The sequence below is a fragment of the Coregonus lavaretus genome (genome assembly GCF_964263955.1).
Source record: "Coregonus lavaretus genome assembly, chromosome: 9".
NCBI lineage: Eukaryota > Metazoa > Chordata > Actinopteri > Salmoniformes > Salmonidae > Coregonus > Coregonus lavaretus.
The window spans coordinates 47,210,681-47,231,246 of NC_139996.1; the positions used below are offsets into that span (position 1 = coordinate 47,210,681).

The 20,566-nt window shown below is 42.9% G+C and overlaps 1 protein-coding gene across 1 annotated transcript; it reads left to right on the plus strand.

The window, feature by feature from the left end:
• The first annotated feature begins 11,170 nt into the window (after positions 1-11,170).
• On the plus strand, positions 11,171-20,543 carry ric3b (RIC3 acetylcholine receptor chaperone b). Its single transcript, XM_084168190.1, has 6 exons — positions 11,171-11,415; positions 12,412-12,635; positions 13,039-13,120; positions 13,336-13,429; positions 18,937-19,067; positions 19,337-20,543. The coding sequence occupies exons 1-6, from the start codon at positions 11,301-11,303 to the stop codon at positions 19,948-19,950; spliced, it is 1,260 nt and encodes a 419-aa protein (XP_084024316.1). The 5' UTR covers positions 11,171-11,300; the 3' UTR covers positions 19,951-20,543.
• Positions 20,544-20,566: the final 23 nt, after the last annotated feature.

Below are 20,566 nucleotides of genomic sequence, written 5' to 3' on the forward strand. Positions count from 1 at the left end.
CATATTTATGTGCTTTATATATGTTAGAACAGTGGTCACCAACCTTTTCTGAGTCAAGATCACTTTCTGAGTCAAAATGCAAGCAGAGATCTACCACTCAGATTTTGTTTTAACATGACTTAAACGTAAGCCTATACAAGAAGAACCTATTAAAAACAGTACTGTAGCAATGAGGTTTGTGCAGTAGGCTATAGAGAGAAATAGTAATAGAGCACATAAAATACTTCATAGATCATAAAGGTCATGTTAACTGACTGATATTATATCATAGAACAAAACTCATAAATCTCCTAAGCCTGTGCTAACCTCAGACCTTCTTTTTGGCATTTATCACAAAACCTTATTCTTTCCCTATTAATTTATTTTTCAGGGCTGATGGTGCCTGCATCTAATGGTCAGTCTCAGCAGAGGGAGCGAGCAGCAGACTGAGTGTCCGCCTCTCAATGTCCCTCCACCCCTCCTAAGCTTCCCACTATACGTATTGAGATTCCATTTTCTGGTGTTTATGAACGTTTTATAATGATATCTAAAACAACATACAATTAGAGCTTTACATCCTTTCCATTCTAGTGAATCCCGCAAATGTTACATGTGGGGATACAATTGAATTAATGTCTAGAATACTGTAGTGCAAAACAGAAACTGTCTTGGGTTGGCATTGTTGACAATGTTCACAGAGCTACAATATGAAATATGTAACCAATAACCATACCGACAGTTTATGTAATACTGAAAGCCCCTGGATAAGATGAGAAAGTTTGACAAATGTGACTCTGACCCTCTCTCGCTGTCCCACAGGTGTGACTGGGTGTGCATATTGTGCCGGAGTGACCAAGACCCCGGGATGGAGTATGACTGTGAGACCATACACCCCTCTACAGACCACCAGGCGGCAGGCACACCCTACACGCTGTCCAGCCTGGACCAAAGAGTGGGTTATGTTGATGATGATGATGACTTGATTGTATTCATTAGGAAATTCTTTCCATGTCATACAGCAAGCAAGCATACACGTATAAACACAGACAGATTTACAGCACATCACAATACACATACATTAAAGGAGTCCACATAAGAGCTAGCTAGCTGCTTAGGGTTGGGGACTATCGGGGTATATAGAGGGGAATAGTGGGGTTCAGTCAGGGGTGAAATTATAATTAATTTCTTCCTGAGACCGGACCTCCTATATGTGCACATGCTTGCACCAAAACATTTTATGGGCCTAATCATAGAATTACATATAGAATCCATATTAATTCAATAGGATCTCTGTGGGCCTAGTCGTAAAGATTTGTCATTTAACTTTTTAAATGTATTACCTTTTATTGTGGCATAAACACAACCAGTCATGATGTTTTCATCTGATTGTCAAAAAATCACTTCAAAGTGCTCCTTTACTAGGCTAACATATTCATCAACGCTGCATATTCATCCACTTGCAACATATTTCCAGCCTCCAAACAGTGGTGAATGGAAAGATACATCTGTTACACAAAACACCAAAAAGTGCAATAACATTTGGCGATTGTCATTTGGCCAGAATTTATGCGTCCACTGCTGTCTGCACGCGTCTCGGCGTCGGCCACTCATCTCTGCCTTGGCAACATGTCAGTGTTCTTGTCGAAACACAATGCATTTAGAAGAGTAGGCTATACCAGTGGCTCCCAAACTATATACAGTGGGGAGAACAAGTATTTGATACACTGCCGATTTTGCAGGTTTTCCTACTTACAAAGCATGTAGAGGTCTGTCATTTTTATCATAGGTACACTTCAACTGTGAGAGACGGAAAATCACATTGTATGATTTTAAAGTAATTAATTTGCATTTTATTGCATGACAAAAGTATTTGATACATCAGAAAAGCAGAACTTAATATTTGGTACAGAAACCTTTGTTTGCAATTACAGAGATCATACGTTTCCTGTAGGTCTTGACCAGGTTTGCACACACTGCAGCAGGGATTTTGGCCCACTCCTCCATACAGACCTTCTCCAGATCCTTCAGGTTTCGGGGCTGTTGCTGGGCAATACGGACTTTCAGCTCCCTCCAAAGATTTTCTATTGGGTTCAGGTCTGGAGACTGGCTAGGCCACTCCAGGACCTTGAGATACTTCTTACGGAGCCACTCCTTAGTTGCCCTGGCTGTGTGTTTCGGGTCGTTGTCATGCTGGAAGACCCAGCCACGACCCATCTTCAATGCTCTTACTGAGGGAAGGAGGTTGTTGGCCAAGATCTCGCGATACATGGCCCCATCCATCCTCCCCTCAATATGGTGCAGTCGTCCTGTCCCCTTTGCAGAAAAGCATCCCCAAAGAATGATGTTTCCACCTCCATGCTTCACGGTTGGGATGGTGTTCTTGGGGTTGTACTCATCCTTCTTCTTCCTCCAAACACGGCGAGTGGAGTTTAGACCAAAAAGCTATATTTTTGTCTCATCAGACCACATGACCTTCTCCCATTCCTCCTCTGGATCATCCAGATGGTCATTGGCAAACTTCAGACGGGCCTGGACATGCGCTGGCTTGAGCAGGGGGACCTTGCGTGCACTGCAGGATTTTAATCCATGACGGCGTAGTGTGTTACTAATGGTTTTCTTTGAGACTGTGGTCCCAGCTCTCTTCAGGTCACTGACCAGGTCCTGCCGTGTAGTTCTGGGCTGATCCCTCACCTTCCTCATGATCATTGATGCCACACGAGGTGAGATCTTGCATGGAGCCCCAGACCGAGTGTGATTGACCGTCATCTTGAACTTCTTCCATTTTCTAATAATTGCGCCAACAGTTGTTGCCTATTGTCCTGTAGCCCATCCCAGCCTTGTGCAGGTCTACAATTTTATCCCTGATGAACTGACAAAGCTCTCTGGTCTTGACCATTGTGGAGAGGTTGGAGTCTGTTTGATTGAGTGTGTGGACAGGTGTCTTTTATACAGGTAACGAGTTCAAACAGGTGCAGTTAATACAGGTAATGAGTAGAGAACAGGAGGGCTTCTTAAAGAAAAACTAACAGGTCTGTGAGAGCCGGAATTCTTACTGGTTGGTAGGTGATCAAATACTTATGTCATGCAATAAAATGCAAATTAATTACTTAAAAATCATACAATGTGATTTTCTGGATTTTTGTTTTAGATTCCGTCTCTCACAGTTGAAGTGTACCTATGATAAAAATTACAGACCTCTACATGCTTTGTAAGTAGGAAAACCTGCAAGATCGGCAGTGTATCAAATACTTCTCCCCACTGTATACATATTTTTTAAGGTACTTGTCATGGGGTGCTGAAGGTGGGTGTGGTGTATGAATCAGGCGCAGGACGCAGAGGCTCAGTCCAAAGGCTTTAGTGCAATATTCACAAAAGACAAAAGCACAATAAGCCCGAAGGCGAATACACGGCGCACACAGGCGACAAAACAAACGGCGCACAAACATGTGCAAAGTAACCACTCCAAAACACTGGAGGGAAATAGTAGCTCCAACACGAAACAGAAGCGCAATCACACACAACGACAAGCACACACAACGAGAACTAAATAGGACACTAACGAGGACTAACAAGACACAGGTGTACAACATCCAGACAAAACCAAACGAACATGAAACATAGATCGGTGGCAGCTAGTACTCCGGGGACGACGACCGCCGAAGCCTGCCCGAACCAGGAGGAGGAGCAGCCTCGGCCGAAACCGTGACAGTACTCAGTCCAGCTTTCAACTTACTCTTGAAAGTTGTAATAGTAGAATGCAAAAGGTGCAATTTCGAAATTGGGTAGTGCATGATCAGTTTTCCTCTTGTCATGTCAGTCATTGCATACCTTCGAGGGCTATTTATAACTTGTTAGAAATGTCCAGATCAACTAGCCCATGTCAGCTAACGTTTTGTAGCTAGGTTTTTTGTTGTAATATTTGAGTCACTCAAATATCACATGAATACACATTAGACATGGCAAAATCTATAGAATTGCAAGAAAATTTGCTTTAAAACTGCAAAATGTTCTCTGCACCCCATGACAAAATGTGTAGAATTGCAGGAAATAAGCTTTAAATTGTATCTCTGCCAACAAGATGGGTGTGAACATTTTGTGTCATGAACGGTGCTTGTGCCCATAGAAATAGACGTGGCACGTGGGCGCGTGCAGGGGGGAACGGGATGTTCCCCAATGCTGGAAGGGGGGCCTGAGTTTGGGAACCACTGGACTATACCATACATTTTGAAGTCCATTCTCTCATTTTTCATGTCTCTGACATGCGGTAATGATACAAAGTAGTGTAATAGCCTACAGTTTTGTGTTTGTGAGAGTCTCGTCTTTCAATAGAGTGGTCATAATAGTTTGTAGGCCAAACCATTCGGACGCTACATACTATTTTGTGAGAAGACCGATTTTCGGGTTGCTTGACATTCGCATTATACACCCACCCATCCACCCTCCTTAAGTAACCATCTGTCATATGTAACCATACCAAACGTAGCATATCATACTAAATGGAGAGTCTCTGATTTACGTACAGAATAATATAAAATGCTCTGTGACCAGGTTGTCCACACAGCCAGAGTAGCCGCAGGATGCACTTGCAAAAAACGTGCAACAGATTGGCTTGTGAAACATGCACTCGGCCCTCTGATTGGACCAGCAAACTGTCAATCAACACAGGTTGGGTGAGCTAGCGCATTGGTTCTCAAAGTGGGGGTCGCAAGAATGTTTTGGGGGGGTAATTTATGGGGAAAATAAAACAATGTCATACATATTTTAATAGGCTACATACTGTATAGCCTACAATTTGTATTTTATATCTTTGTATATTCGATCTAGTCACTAACATAGGCCTATAGCACCGCACCAAATATGGGTTTCAAAAACATCTAATCTTTGCCTCAGGACCAAAAAATTGCACGGTCTTGACTTTTGACCAATGACCAGTCATGAGCATTGGCAGGCAAAGGCATGCGCACATACAGTGAGGGAAAGAAGTATTTGATCCCCTGCTGATTTTGTACGTTTGCCCGCTGACAAAGAAATGATCAGTCTATAATTTTAATGGAAGGTTTATTTGAACAGTGAGAGACAGAATAACAACAACAAAATCCAGAAAAACGCATGTCAAATTTTTTTAAAAATTGATTTGCATTGTAATAAGGGAAATAAGTATTTGATCCCCTCTCAATCAGAAAGATTTCTGGCTCCCAGGTGTCTTTTATACAGGTAATGAGCTGAGATTAGGAGCACACTCTTAAAGGGAGTGCTCCTAATCTCAGCTTGTTACCTGTATAAAAGACACCTGTCCACAGAAGCAATCAATCAATCAGATTCCAAACTCTCCACCATGGCCAAGACCAAACAGCTCTCCAAGGATGTCAGGGACAAGATTGTAGACCTACATAAGGCTGGAATGGGCTACAAGACCATCGCCAAGCAGCTTGGTGAGAAGGTGACAACTGTTGGTGCGATTATTCGCAAATGGAAGAAACACAAAATAACTGTCAATCTCCCTCGGCCTGGGACTCCATGCAAGATCTCACCAAGTGGAGTTGCAATGATCATGAGAACGGTGAGGAATCAGCCCAGAACTACACAGGAGGATCTTGTCAATGATCTCAAGGCAGCTGGGACCATAGTCACCAAGAAAACAATTGGTAACACACTACGCCGTGAAGGACTGAAATCCTGCAGCTCCCGCAAGGTTCCCCTGCTCAAGAAAGCACATATACATGCCCGTCTGAAGTTTGCCAATGAACATCTGAATGATTCAGAGGAGAACTGGGTGAAAGTCTTGTGGTCAGATGAGACCAAAATGGAGCTCTTTGGCATCAACTCAACTCACCGTGTTTGGAGGAGGAGGAATGCTGCCTATGACCCCAAGAACACCATCCCCACCTTCAAAGATGGAGGTGGAAACATTATGCTTTGGGGGTGTTTTTCTGCTAAGGGGACAGGACAACTTCACCGCATCAAAGGGACGATGGACGGGGCCATGTACTGTCAAATCTTGGGTGAGAACCTCTTCCCTCAGCCAGGGCATTGAAAATGGGTCGTGGATGGGTATTCCAGCATGACAATGACCCAAAACACACGGCCAAGGCAACAAAGGAGTGGCTCAAGAAGAAGCACATTAAGGTCCTGGAGTGGCCTAGCCAGTCTCCAGACCTTAATCCCATAGAAAATCTGTGGAGGGAGCTGAAGGTTTGAGTTGCCAAATGTCAGCCTCGAAACCTTAATGACTTGGAGAAGATCTGCAAAGTGGAGTTGGACAAAATCCCTCCTGAGATATGTGCAAACCTGGTGGCCAACTACATGAAACGTCTGACCTCTGTGATTGCCAACAAGGGTTTTGCCACCAAGTACTAAGTCATGTTTTGCAGAGGGGTCAAATACTTATTTCCCTCATTAAAATGCAAATCAATTGATAACATTTTTGACATGCGTTTTTCTGGATTTTTTTGTTGTTCTGTCTCTCACTGTTCAAATAAACCTACCATTAAAATGATAGACTGATCATGTCTTTGTCAGTGGGCAAACTTACAAAATCAGCAGGGGATCAAATACTTTTTTCCCTCACTGTATCCAAAGTGCTTGCTTAATTGTCTCAATTTTTGCCTGGCAAAAACAGAGTTTCCTATGTTCATATTATCCAAATAAAATACAGTTTAGCAATCTGCCGAGGACACATATTTCCCAGAACAATAGGCTACCTGGTGATCTCATTGATAATTTTCATAGTTCAGATATGCCTAGTTTGGGTGGGTTAATTATATACCTCAGTGGTGGGTACTGGCTATATGTCTAAAGATAGCTGTAACATCGCACTGCCGTTAATACTTATGGGATGACGATGTAACATATTCTGGCGAAATAATTAAGATATTTGTGAGGAAGAAAAAGGCTACAGACAGACCATGCTTTCCATCTAATCCTGCCTGCTCTGGACTCCAGAGAATCTAGTTGATATTGAATGCTAACCAGTGTTGTAGTATTCGAGAGTCCGGTCTTGAGACCACATATTGAGTGTCTCAGTCTTGTCTCGGTGTCGGATACATTTGTACTCCTCGGACAGTGAGGACTCATAATTTCTTCCCGAGACCAGCAGAGTAAAAAAACTCATAGTTATCAGCTTCCATTCAGTCAGCGCATAAAACCGCTTCGCCAGACCAAATATATACACTCCTTTCTTGAAACATGAATATCTTAACAGCCTTATCTATTATAGACATGTTTGCGCAATGGCGAACTTATAGGCCTTCAGTGTGTGACAGGTTCGTGATTCTGAAAGGACAGCAACGATAATACCAGCGCACTCATGTAGGAGAGTGCACTTTTTGTAAAACACAAAGGGCCAGTGGTGTAGTGGAGGCTATACACAAGTTTATAAACTGGGTGGTTCGAGCCCTGAATGCTGATTGGCTGACAGCCATGGTACCACGGGTATGACAACACATTTATTTTTACTGCTCTAAATACATTGGTAACCAGTTTATAATAGCAATAAGGCACCTCGGGGGGTTGTGTTATATGGCCAATATACCACGGCTAAGGGCAGTATCCAGGCACTCTGCGTTGCGTCACGCTTAAGAATGCTGATTCGTTAAAACCGCATTCCAGCCGGTGTCTATTCCACAAGTTACCACCAGCTACATCTATTACTTTAAAATGCCTATTTACTCTGTTCCATCTGACTGCGCAATCTACTGTCTCATCAGCCCAGCCAGGCAATTTATAAACTTGATCTCCACTATAAAAAGCGTGTAGACATTATCTCACATTTCTTTTTGACTAACATTTAGTTTTCAACAGTGGAGATTTGTATAAACCTCGCTGTCTGTCTCTACGACATTTGCAACATTGTTTCAATATTCAAATTCGATCTCCAGCTTTCCCATAGTAATGAGGGTGTCGGAACGAGACAGACATGCAGTGCAGCTAGTTTTCAGTCTTTCCAGCGTCAGTTTCAAGTGATTGTGTTAGCTGTGTTGTTGGCTAGCTCCTCTGAACAATAGTGTCCTGACAAGTGAGCACATTTTCTATGCCAGGTGAAATCGCACCTCATTAGCTCATTGTTATGGATGCATCCAAATAAATGTCACTACAAAACAGCTTAAAATAATGGAAATGCAGCCACTTTTCTGTTATACTTTTTTGATGTGATTGCAAGTTAGCTGTAGTTGGCTAGCTAGCAAGCAATGGATAAGAACGTTGCCAGCCAGTATGGCAATGGAACATTTAGAACAAACGACTGGGTAGGGTCCATAGATACAGAACAAAAAGACTGAACGACTGGGTCGCGTCTCTGGCAACCGAACCGATAGAACGAACGACCAGCCGGCTTGCGTAGCAACCCTAGATTTGTATCAGGACTATATCTTGTGGAAGGATGAGATAGTATGAATAAATTAATAAAAATAATGTTTTTTATGAAAATATGTAAATCATTATTTGAATATGTTGTTAACCTGTTGTATAAAAGTGATAATGCCCTCGAAGCTGGTGTTTGGAGGATATATTGGCACAGTTTGCCGGACCTCGACTTTGTCTCGGGCCTAACAACACCCGTGCCAATATATCCTCCAAACACTGGCTTCTCTGCATTATCACTTAAATAAACCGTATATGCACTTTCTTTTCAGTGGGCATTGCATATACTCACTTCTTAATCCCTATTGATGTGTATCAAAGTAGTGTAGTGGAGGTATACAACTTATCAATTATGTAGTACAATAGAAAAACCATGCACAAAGTAGCCTACACAATCGCAAAACATGTCCCCTGTAGCTCAGTTGGTAGAGCATGGCGCTTGCAACGCCAGGGTTGTGGGTTCGTTTCCCACGGGGGGCCAGTATGAAAACGTATGCACTCACTAACTGTAAGTCGCTCTGGATAAGAGCGTCTGCTAAATGACTAAAATGTGAAGTATATTCACATGCGCGCCGCACTCATAGCCTTGTTTCAACACAATATCATCTGCAGGCAGCTCTAAACTGGTTTTGGCATGGAGCAGGTCACAGAAGAATGACATCGGTAGCCGGTAGGGTAGGAAAGACGTTTCAACTTATGATATCTACCAGTAAATGCTAACTAAGGCAACAATGGGTATGCAAACCAGGTATTGAAAAAGTTTAGTCTGAGGTGTTGGTTAGTAGGCTATTTGTGTTGCAATTGTCATCATGTGCCGTTTTCATCAGGGAAGTAGACATGGATGACACAGGCCCACCCACTGGGGAGCCAGGCCCGGCAGGCCCACCCAATCAGATTGATGTGGTTTAAGCATTGTTGTGGACATAGACCATCACATTTTTTATTTATTTTTCTGATTTTAAGAGTGAAAATCTGAAGAATCTATAGGAAAACATAGCATTTTTCACACAGGGTACCTTTCCTTCACTGGGTGGGCTGTTTGGGAACTTTTTGGCAAACTTAGAGTATACCCACTTCAACAAATAACCCTGATTGGATCTTTTTTTCTTTTCAGTTTTAACCCTTTGCTTTCCAACAAAAACTGAATAGATTAAATCAGAACATCATTGAAAATAATATTATTATAATTATTATTTTATAAATCCTTAGCCCTTCTCTGAAGGCGTATAGGCCCATTGTTCCCCACTGTGTTTGGGTTAGTAATAATTTGTAGGGTGGCTCTATTTTCCCTCAGCATGCATTTTTTCACTATTCTGAATGTCTACAGAATCCTTATGTTGTTCTGAAATATGAACACAGAAATACTGGACATTTTGAACTCTTATTATGGTGGTGATTTGAATTGAAGTCACATTTTTCTGGTCTCGGTCTTGGACCCCTTGTCCCCCTCCCGGTGTAGGTCTTGACTCGGTCTCGTCCCCCCTCCGATTTGCTCCGGTCTTCGTCTCGAACACTGCTGCTAACATGAATGACTTTCAGCTCAAAATGCAGGTCTAAAACAGTTTATTTCTGTATTTTGAAAATGCATCACCGTTAATGGCTGTAATGACAGGCTACATTTGCGCACTGATTGTGCGCGCGTGCATGTACGTGCACAGGGGGTCGCAAACTTTGAAACACTTTTTGGGGGTCGCGGGTCAAAAAGTTTGAGGACCACTGAGCTATCTAACAGATTTTTGATTTGCTGTAGAGCTAGCTATTGGATCGGGAGGCAGCACAAATGTCAAATTGTAGGGGGAGAGGATTGACATAAATAAATATGCAGCACCAAAAATTGTTTGATCAAGAATATTAACTGTTTACTTTGCAAGCTCACCAGCAATGGGACATCAAGCAACAATTACTAGCATAGGCCTACTGGTCTTTTGGTATGTCAAAATTGCTTGAAATGTATAATATACTTATGAAGCTTGCATTTTGAATTAGTTGTTGAAATTAATTATGATTTGTATCAATAAGTAGACACAGATTTGTATCAATAAGTAGACACAGATTTGTGTCAATAAGTAGACACAGATTTGTAGTTGAACAAGTCATTGCATGTGTAGATTTTTTTTACTTGACTTGAGACTTCACTTGAAAAAACTTGTGACTCTACTGGACTTTTTCTTAGAATGCAGAACTTGGACTTGACTCGCCAAGTTCTACTTGGGAGTCGTATTGAGACTTGATCCTTGTGGCTTAAGACTTGCTTGTTACTCGAATAATAGTGACTTGGTCCAAACTCTGCTAAACCAGTACAGCCCATCTTGGCTCAAATTGTCTTGGCTCAGTGGTGTGAAAAGGGAGGCTTAGTTCTGAACTTCAAAGATAGTGCTTTATTTGTATCTACATGGTAGAAGTAATAACATTTATCTCATATTGAATGTTATGGGGCAATGCATGCTGGGCTAATCTACAGACTATGTAGTAAGGGAGTGGCTGGCCTGAAAAATATAGGGGGACAGATATGAGATGAGGGAAGCTTCAGGGCCTTGTCCAATTCAAAGCGGGTACAATTCCAATGAACCTGTATAGGCCTTTTCCCAGTTATTACCCCTTTTCCCAGTTATTACCAATATCTAATTATCACACAGAGACAGTTATTATAGCAGGCATAAAGAGTTTAAAAAACGACTTTACCATATTTACAAAAAAGGGATGCAGTGCATTCACAGCCTTTCTATTTTCTATTTGGTTGAAATAAATAAAGGTTCTCTGGCGCCATCTTCTGGAGAGGTGCATCCACTACAAAGGTGCATCCACTTCCGTTTTTCAGCGAACAAGGAAGGACGTGTACAGAAATGAATGATGCTGAGGACACCGACGCAGCATCCACCTGACCCTATGTGTTGAGTTTTTTTGTGTAATTTAGTTGCCTTTTTTGGACATTTCACTACAAAAGCAACCGTGCGGCTGTAACAATGTCGATGTCAACATTTCAAAAGGTTACGCTCGTGTCTTGTCTCGTGCTCTGCGTTGCTCTTCTGCTTCCGAAAATGCTGCTAGGCGGAGGAAAGAAGGGTGCACAGACCGAGGGTAAGGTTTACGCTCTAAAAATGATAAATATCTTTATTATTCTAGCTAACTATTATAGATTCGTGCGTAGGCTTACCTTTCCTTGCATTTAACACATTTTATTTTTACTGCACATTGTGGTTTATTTCTGGTTTATCTTTGAATAATACCAGCTACATCCCTACAGAGGGCGCTATCATTACCGTGGACGAGTGGTGGGTCAGCTGTTTGTTCACCCGCACCCGACCGCATCCGCAAATATAGAACATGCGCTACAGGCTACAGTCAAAGACAGCGGAACGATTTTTAACTGGGTGCAGGATTTTTTTTGCCTGATTTAGATATGTTTCTGCTTATAATTTCCAACATTTTGGTAGGGAATTTGTTAGTCAACTTGTCTATAATTAGATAGCCTACATGCAGCTTCTCTTCTGTAATTATATGTTGCCCTAGAAGACTAAATAAACTCTTGCTCAACAGAATAATGTCATAAATCAATAGAATGAACGCTTCAATCTAGTTGACATTGGTAAAGTGTTCTCTGTCATCTTCTTTCACGGAGCAAAGACGTTTAGGGACCGGGGAGAAAATGCAATAACTCTGGAAAAGTTTTTCTGTGCAACATTTCCAAATTACATCAGTTTGACCAGTTGTAAGGAAATAGAAACATTTGGCGATTGGCGTGTAGGCTATTTGGCTCATGTACAGTTCAGCCCTAAAGTTTAGGCGTATGCACCAATGCCAGATAGCCTAAAATAATGAAAGAAAAACCTAAATGTAGCCTATAGATAAAAAGTGCACAAGAATGATACATTTATGGATTTTTTATGGTATTGTCTCTTTATTCAACCCGCCCGCCACCCACCGCCCTTCATCCACACAATATTTAATGACCCTAAACCCGTCCACCCCGCATTAGCAACAGCAGGGCTACCAACTCACCGTCGTCCAGTGTATCCATTGTGTTAATTCCAGTATATCACAGTATCGGGTTCATCTACCTCATTTGCTGTGCAGGTTCAGGACGGTTTCCTCCCATGGTGCACCGGCAGATGGCTCCGGACAGTCAGGGCCAGAGGGCTGCTGGGTCCACCAGGGCACACAACACCGAAGCTATCACCAGGGCTAAGGGGGGTGGGGGCACAGGGGTAGGGACCGGGGGCAAGTCCAATCTGGCAGGGCAGATCATCCCCATCTACGGCTTTGGGATCCTCCTTTACATCCTCTACATCCTGTTTAAGGTGCGATGTTGTGGGGTTGACATAGGATACATATATACATACACACACAAACACACACACACAATAGGGATGAGCATTTGAAAGAATGTGTGTTCCAGTACTCTCATGAAAATGAGTACTCGCATGTTAGCGTTTTAAATGTGCAACGGGGCTGAAGGCAAAAAGTTTGCATGCAAAAATTTATCGGATACAAACCTTGAATCAAGTACTCTGGCCAAGCCCTAACGTGCACATACTAGGAAGACACGCATGCACACACAGTCCATTGTATCCTATTCTCACAGAAACGGTCCAAATCGGATGCCCATTTATGATCTGTGTGTTGTATGTTCAAAAGACACAAGGTTTAAATCCTTGAATCCTATTGTGTTGAAGATAATGTTTTTTTTCCTCTTCTCCAAAGATAACCTCAAAGGGGAAGAGTGCTGTACCAACTGAGCCCAGATTTCCCTCAGTGAGAGCAGAGAACCGGAAGAGAAAGATCAGTGAGTTAAACTGTAATCTCACAATTCTTAAATCATTCCTCTTCCAAGAATCAGTCAGATTGATAATTCTATACAAAGAAACAGCAACAGTAATTTAAATAGTTTCTCTCAAAAACATACAATCAAATAGCTTAGCTTCACTTCAGACAATGCCAACCTGAAAAGTCTTAACCGACCCTCTCTCCTCCTCTCGCTCTCGCTCTCCCTCTCCCTAGCGGACTTTGAGCTGACTCAGCTACAGGATAAGCTGAGGGAGACCGAGATGGTGATGGAGAGGATTGTGTCCAAAGCCAGCTACAGTCCTGAAAGGTTTGTTGTTTACCTGGCCGAAGTCTTGCTCCTTGAACCTCTCTCATTTGTTCTCCCTTCTGTCTCTCTTTGTATACCAAAGAACACACAGTTGAAGTCGGAAGTTTACATACACTTGGGTTGGAGTCATTCAAACTCATTTTTCAACCACTCCACACATTTCTTGTTAACAAACTATAGTTTTGGCAAGTTGGTTAGGACATCTACTTTGTGCATGACACAAGTAATTTTTCCAACAATTGTTTACAGACAGATTATTTCACTTATAATTCACTGTATCACAATTCCAGTGGGTCAGAAGTTTACATACACAAAGTTGACTGTGCCTTTAAACAGCTTGGAAAATTCCAGAAAATGTCATGGCTTTAGAAGCTTCTGATATGCTAATTGACATAATTGGAGTCAATTGGAGGTGTACCTGTAGATGTATTTCAAGGCCTACCTTCAAACTCAGTGCCTCTTTGCTTGACATCATGGGAAAATCAAAAGAAATCAGCCAAGACCTCCACAAGTCTGGGTCATCCTTGGGAGCAATTTCCAAACACCTGAAGGTACCACGTTCATCTGTACAAACAATATGCAAGCATAAACACCATGGGACCACGCAGCCATCATACCGCTCAGGAAGGAGACGCGTTCTGTCTCCTAGAGATTAACATACTTTGGTGTGAAAATCAATCCCAGAACAACAGCAAAGGACCTTGTGAAGATGCTGGAGGAAACAGGTACAAAAATATCTATATCCACAGTAAAAGGAGTCCTATATCGACATAACCTGAAAGGCCGCTCAGCAAGGAAGAAGCCACTGCTCCAAAACCGCCATAGAAAAGACAGACTACGGTTTGCAACTGCACATGGGGACAAAGATCGTACTTTCTAGAGAAATATCTTCTGGTCTGATGAAACAAAAATAGAACTGTTTGGCCATAATGACCATCATTATGTTTGGAGGAAAAAGGGAGTTGCTTGCAAGCCGAAAAACACCATCCCAACCGTGAAGCATGGGGCTGGCAGCATCATGCTGTGGGGGTGCTTTGCTGCAGGAGGGACTGGTGCACTTCACAAAATAGATGGCATCATGAGGAAGGAAAATTATGTGGATATATTGAAGCAACATCTCAAGACATCAGTCAGGAAGTTAAAGCTTGGTCGCAATTGGGTCTTCCAAATGGACAATGACCCCAAGCATACTTCCAAACTTGTGGCGAAATGGCTTGAGGACAACAAAGTCAAGGAATTGGAGTGGCCATCACAAAGCCCTGACCTCAATCCTATAGAAAATGTGTGGGCAGAACTGAAAAAGCGTGTGCGAGCAAGGAGGCCTACAAACCTGACTCAGTTACACCAGCTCTGTCAGGAGGAATGGGCCAAAATTCACTCAACTTATTGTGGAAGGCTACCCGAAACATTTGACCCAAATTAAACAATTTAAAGGCAATGCTACCAAATACTAATTGAGTGTATGTAAACTTCTGACCCACTGGGAATGTGATGAAAGAAATAAAAGCTGAAATAAATAATTCTCTCTACTATTATTCTGACATTTCACATTCTTAAAGTGGTGATCCTAACTGACCTAAGACAGGGAATTTTTACTAGGATTAAATGTCAGGAATTGTGAAAAACTGAGTTTAAATGTATTTGGCTAAGGTGTATGTAAACTTCAGACTTCAACATGTAACTAAAAAAAAAAATCTGGGTCGCTTTCTTTTCCCACCTTACACCCTTTCTGCCGGCCAATGTGTATATATATATATATATATATATATACAGTGAGGGAAAAAAGTATTTGATCCCCTGCTGATTTTGTACGTTTGCCCACTGACAAAGAAATGATCAGTCTATAATTTTAATGTTCATTGGCAAACTTCAGACGGGCCTGTATATGTGCTTTCTTGAGCAGGGGGAACTTGCGGGCACTGCAGGATTTCAGTCCTTCACGGTGTAGTGTGTTACCAATTATTTTCTTGGTGACTATGGTCCCAGCTGACTTGAGATCATTGACAAGATCCTCCTGTGTAGTTCTGGGCTGATTCCTCACTCTTCTCATGATCATTGCAACTCCACGAGGTGAGATCTTGCATGGAGCCCCAGGCCGATGGAGATTGACAGTTATTTTGTGTTTCTTCCATTTGCGAATAATCGCACCAACTGTTGTCACCTTCTCACCAAGCTGCTTGGCGATGGTCTTGTAGCCCATTCAAGCCTTGTGTAGGTCTACAATCTTGTCCCTGACATCCTTGGAGAGCTCTTTGGTCTTGGCCATGGTGGAGAGTTTGGAATCTGATTGATTGATTGCTTCTGTGGACAGGTGTCTTTTATACAGGTAACAAGCTGAGATTAGGAGCACTCCCTTTTAGAGTGTGCTCCTAATCTCAGCTCGTTACCTGTATAAAAGACACCTGTGAGCCAGAAATTTTCTGATTGAGAGGGTGTCAAATACTTATTTCCCTCATTAAAATGCAAATCAATTCATAACATTTTTGACATGCGTTTTTGTGGATTCTGTCTCTCACTGTTCAAATAAACCTACCATTAAAATTATAGACTGATAATTTCTTTGTCAGTGGGCAAACGTACAAAATCAGCAGGGTATCAAATACGTTTTTTCCCTCACTGTGTATGTATATACAGTGGGGAAAAAAGTATTTAGTCAGCCACCAATTGTGCAAGTTCTCCCACTTAAAAAGATGAGAGAGGCCTGTAATTTTCATCATAGGTACACGTCAACTATGACAGACAAAATGAGAAAATAAAATCCAGAAATTCACATTGTAGGATTTTTTATGAATTTATTTGCAAATTATGGTGGAAAATAAGTATTTGGTCAATAACAAAAGTTTCTCAATACTTTGTTATATACCCTTTGTTGGCAATGACACAGGTCAAACGTTTTCTGTAAGTCTTCACAAGGTTTTCACACACTGTTGCTGGTATTTTGGCCCATTCCTCCATGCAATCTCCTCTAGAGCAGTGACGTTTTGGGGCTGTCGCTGGGCAACACGGACTTTCAACTCCCTCCAAAGATTTTCTATGGCATTGAGATCTGGAGACTGGCTAAGCCACTCCAGGACCTTGAAATGCTTCTTACGAAGCCACTCCTTCGTTGCCCGGGCGGTGTGTTTGGGATCATTGTCATGCTGAAAGACCCAGCCACGTTTCATCTTCAATGCCCTTGCTGATGGAAGGAGGTTTTCACTCAAAATCTCACGATACACGGCCCCATTCATTCTTTCCTTTACACGGATCAGTCGTCCTGGTCCCTTTGCAGAAAAACAGCCCCAAAGCATGATGTTTCCACCCCCATGCTTCACAGTAGGTATGGTGTTCTTTGGATGCAACTCGGCATTCTTTGTCCTCCAAACACGACGAGTTGAGTTTTTACCAAAAAGTTATCTTTTGGTTTCATCTGACCATATGACATTCTCCCAATCCTCTTCTGGATCATCCAAATGCACTCTAGCAAACTTCAGACGGGGCCTGGACATGTACTGGCTTAAGCAGGGGGACACGTCTGGCACTGCAGGATTTGAGTCCCTGGCGGCGTAGTGTGTTACTGATGGTAGGCTTTGTTACTTTGGTCCCAGCTCTCTGCAGGTCATTCACTAGGTCCCCCCGTGTGGTTCTGGGATTTTTGCTCACCGTTCTTGTGATCATTTTGACCCCACGGGGTGAGATCTTGCGTGGAGCCCCAGATCGAGGGAGATTATTAGTGGTCTTGTATGTCTTCCATTTCCTAATAATTGCTCCCACAGTTGATTTCTTCAAACCAAGCTGCTTACCTATTGCAGATTCAGTCTTCCCAGCCTGGTGCAGGTCTACAATTGTGTTTCTGGTGTCCTTTGACAGCTCTTTGGTCTTGGCCATAGTGGAGTTTGGAGTGTGACTGTTTGAGGTTGTGGACAGGTGTCTTTTATACTGATAACAAGTTCAAACAGGTGCCATTAATATAGGTAACGAGTGGAGGACAGAGGAGCCTCTTAAATAAGAAGTCACAGGTCTGTGAGAGCCAGAAATCTTGCTTGTTTGTAGGTGACCAAATACTTATTTTCCACCATAATTTGCAAATAAATTCATTAAAAATCCTACAATGTGATTTTTCTGGATTTTTTTTCCTCAATTTGTCTGTCATAGTTGACGTGTACCTATGATGAAAATTACAGGCCTCTCTCATCTTTTTAAGTGGGAGAACTTGCACAATCGGTGGCTGACTAAATACTTTTTTCCCCCACTGTATATATATATATATATACACACCGCTCAAAAAAATAAAGGGAACACTTAAACAACACAATGTAACTCCAAGTCAATCACACTTCTGTGAAATCAAACTGTCCACTTAGGAAGCAACACTGATTGACAATACATTTCACATGCTGTTGTGCAAATGGAATAGACAACAGGTGGAAATTATAGGCAATTAGCAAGACACCCCCAATAAAGGACTGGTTTTGCAGGTGGTGACCACAGACCACTTCTCAGTTCCTATGCTTCCTGGCTGATGTTTTGGTCACTTTTGAATTCTGGCGGTGCTTTCACTCTAGTGGTAGCATGAGACGGAGTCTACAACCCACACAAGTGGCTCAGGTAGTGCAGCTCATCCAGGATGACACATCAATGCGAGCTGTGGCAAGAAGGTTTGCTGTGTCTGTCAGCGTAGTGTCCAGAGCATTGGCGGTGGGTTAGTCATGGTGTGGGGTGGCATTTCTTTGGGGGGCCGCACAGCCCTCCATGTGCTCGCCAGAGGTAGCCTGACTGCCATTAGGTACCGAGATGAGATCCTCAGACCCCTTGTGAGACCATATGCTGGTGCGGTTGGCCCTGGGTTCCTCCTAATGCAAGACAATGCTAGACCTCATGTGGCTGGAGTGTGTCAGCAGTTCCTGCAAGAGGAAGGCATTGATGCTATGGACTGGCCCGCCCGTTCCCCAGACCTGAATCCAATTGAGCACATCTGGGACATCATGTCTCGCTCCATCCACCAACGCCACGTTGCACCACAGAATGTCCAGGAGTTGGCGGATGCTTTAGTCCAGGTCTGGGAGGAGATCCCTCAGGAGACCATCCGCCACCTCATCAGGAGCATGCCCAGGCGTTGTAGGGTGGTCATACAGGCACGTGGAGGCCACACACACTACTGAGCCTCATTTTGACTTGTTTTAAGGACATTACATCAAAGTTGGATCAGCCTGTAGTGTGGTTTTCCACTTTAATGTTGAGGGTGACTCCAAATCCAGATCTCCATGGGTTGATAAATTTGATTTCCATTGATAATTTGTGTGATTTATTTCATTCATTCAGATCTAGGATGTGTTATTTTAGTGTTCCCTTTATTTTTTTGAGCACTGTATATAAATTATATACATATATATATTTTTTGGTGGTCTGTTTTTCTCTTAGGATTTTGGAAATTCTCCCATGACCCCATTTTCATCAGGCACGACCCCTAGTTTGGGAATCGCTACCCTAAGCATACTGACCTATGGTGTGTGCTGCTCTCTCTGCAGGGTGACAGGGGTGAGTGCCGACCAGGAGGAGAGACTGCTTCTCCAGCTGAGAGAGATCACGCGGGTGATGCAGGAGGGCCGCCTGGTGGAGGGGGTCGCTCCCGCAGAGATGGGGGCCCAACACTATGAAGGTACACTGGGATTTAACCCCTTTCTGTGCCTTTTTCCTGTACCCCACCATACCAATATGGGAATTCTTTCTAAACAACACTTCAATTGTGCTTCTTTAAAATGGTCTTAAAAGTCTCTTTTATGACATCATTCAAGACATATATGTTATCCACATTCAACAATATGGAGATATACAAGGTTCTGGTGTAACATACAGTAGGGTTTAGTGCCTCTGAGGGCTGTATGGAAACGTAATAATATACTGTTTATGTATCCATTGTTGAATTAGGTTTCCCTGAGGATCCCCATCCATGCTGGGAAGAGCCCTTCTGTGGATACGACAATACCCAGGCGACCAGCACCGAGGAGCAGCCAGAGAGGACCGACGAGTGTAGGGCTGACCAGAATGAGAGTGGGGCTTACCAGGAGAAGGGTGGGGCTTACCAGGAGGCGGGTAGGGCTGACCAGGATAAGGGTGGGTCTGACCAGGAAGAGGGTGTGGCAAATGAGGAGGAGAGTGGGGTTGACCAGGAAGAGGGCAGGGCTGACCAGAAGGAGGGTGCGGCTGAGGATGATGTAGGTGTAGCTGAGGCAGGGGCTGATTTGAATACTGATGATGAGGGAGGTGCTAATTTGGCCACTGGGAATGAGGAAGGTGGGGCTAAGTGTGATGTGGGTGGGACTGAGGTGGAGAAAGAAGGAATGTACAGTGAGGAGGGTGGGGCCATTGACAAGCTAGGTGTGGCTGATAAAGACAGGGGCGGTGCAGAGGAGGAGCTTGAGTTTACACTGAAGATGTCCGTGTTGGAGCGAGAGGAAAAGGACAGTGTTAACCTGTCAACGGAGATGTCAACTAGCCGTTTTCGCGTTAGAAGGAAAAGGAACAAGAAGCAGAAGAAATGACCAAAAGGAAACAAAATTAATTGACTTCCTTAAATTCCTTCCCATACTTCGGAAAGAGGAGTGCGCCCTACAAACTTGTGTCTGGCTATGCCTGTCTAGCAACATTTCTTCCTAGCCTCCAACGCTTCCAAACAGGATGGGCCGTAGCATGAAGGTTGGCAGTTATCCAGTCTGTAAAAGAGTAGAGGAGCAAAAAGCTCCACCCAAGAAAGATAGTATCCCTTCCTCTCTTGCTAAGTGACAGTCTGAAGCAGAAGTCATACCCACAGTATTGTACCAGTGCCTGGTTCAGATGTCCACTGTCGCATAATAGCTTTGGCACAATGTGCATTACAGTAAACTGAATGATTTGGATTGCACTGTGCTCCTACTGTCACACTGTCTTTATTCACATCTGGGCTTGAGAGGATGCTTTTTGTCCTCTTAGTGCAATAAACCGTAATTAGAATAAATGGGATTGATCTTATTTCATGGCTATAATGCAACAAGTTATTGAAAAAGCATTCACTTTTATACACTATTTATTCACTATATACACACCTGTATGTAAGTGTTACAAAACTGCTGTGGAATCTCACAAATAAAACACTGGTTTGACAACAACCTTGTCTCAAGT

Excerpts from the sequence above, each read along its gene's own strand:
- ric3b (XM_084168190.1), top strand. The coding sequence starts at position 11,301 with ATGTCGATGTCAACATTTCAAAAGGTTACGCTCGTGTCTTGTCTCGTG. Across the intron at positions 11,416-12,411 it reads GAAGGGTGCACAGACCGAGG|GTTCAGGACGGTTTCCTCCC; the intron begins GTAAGGTTTACG and ends TTTGCTGTGCAG. Across the intron at positions 12,636-13,038 it reads TCCTCTACATCCTGTTTAAG|ATAACCTCAAAGGGGAAGAG; the intron begins GTGCGATGTTGT and ends TCTTCTCCAAAG.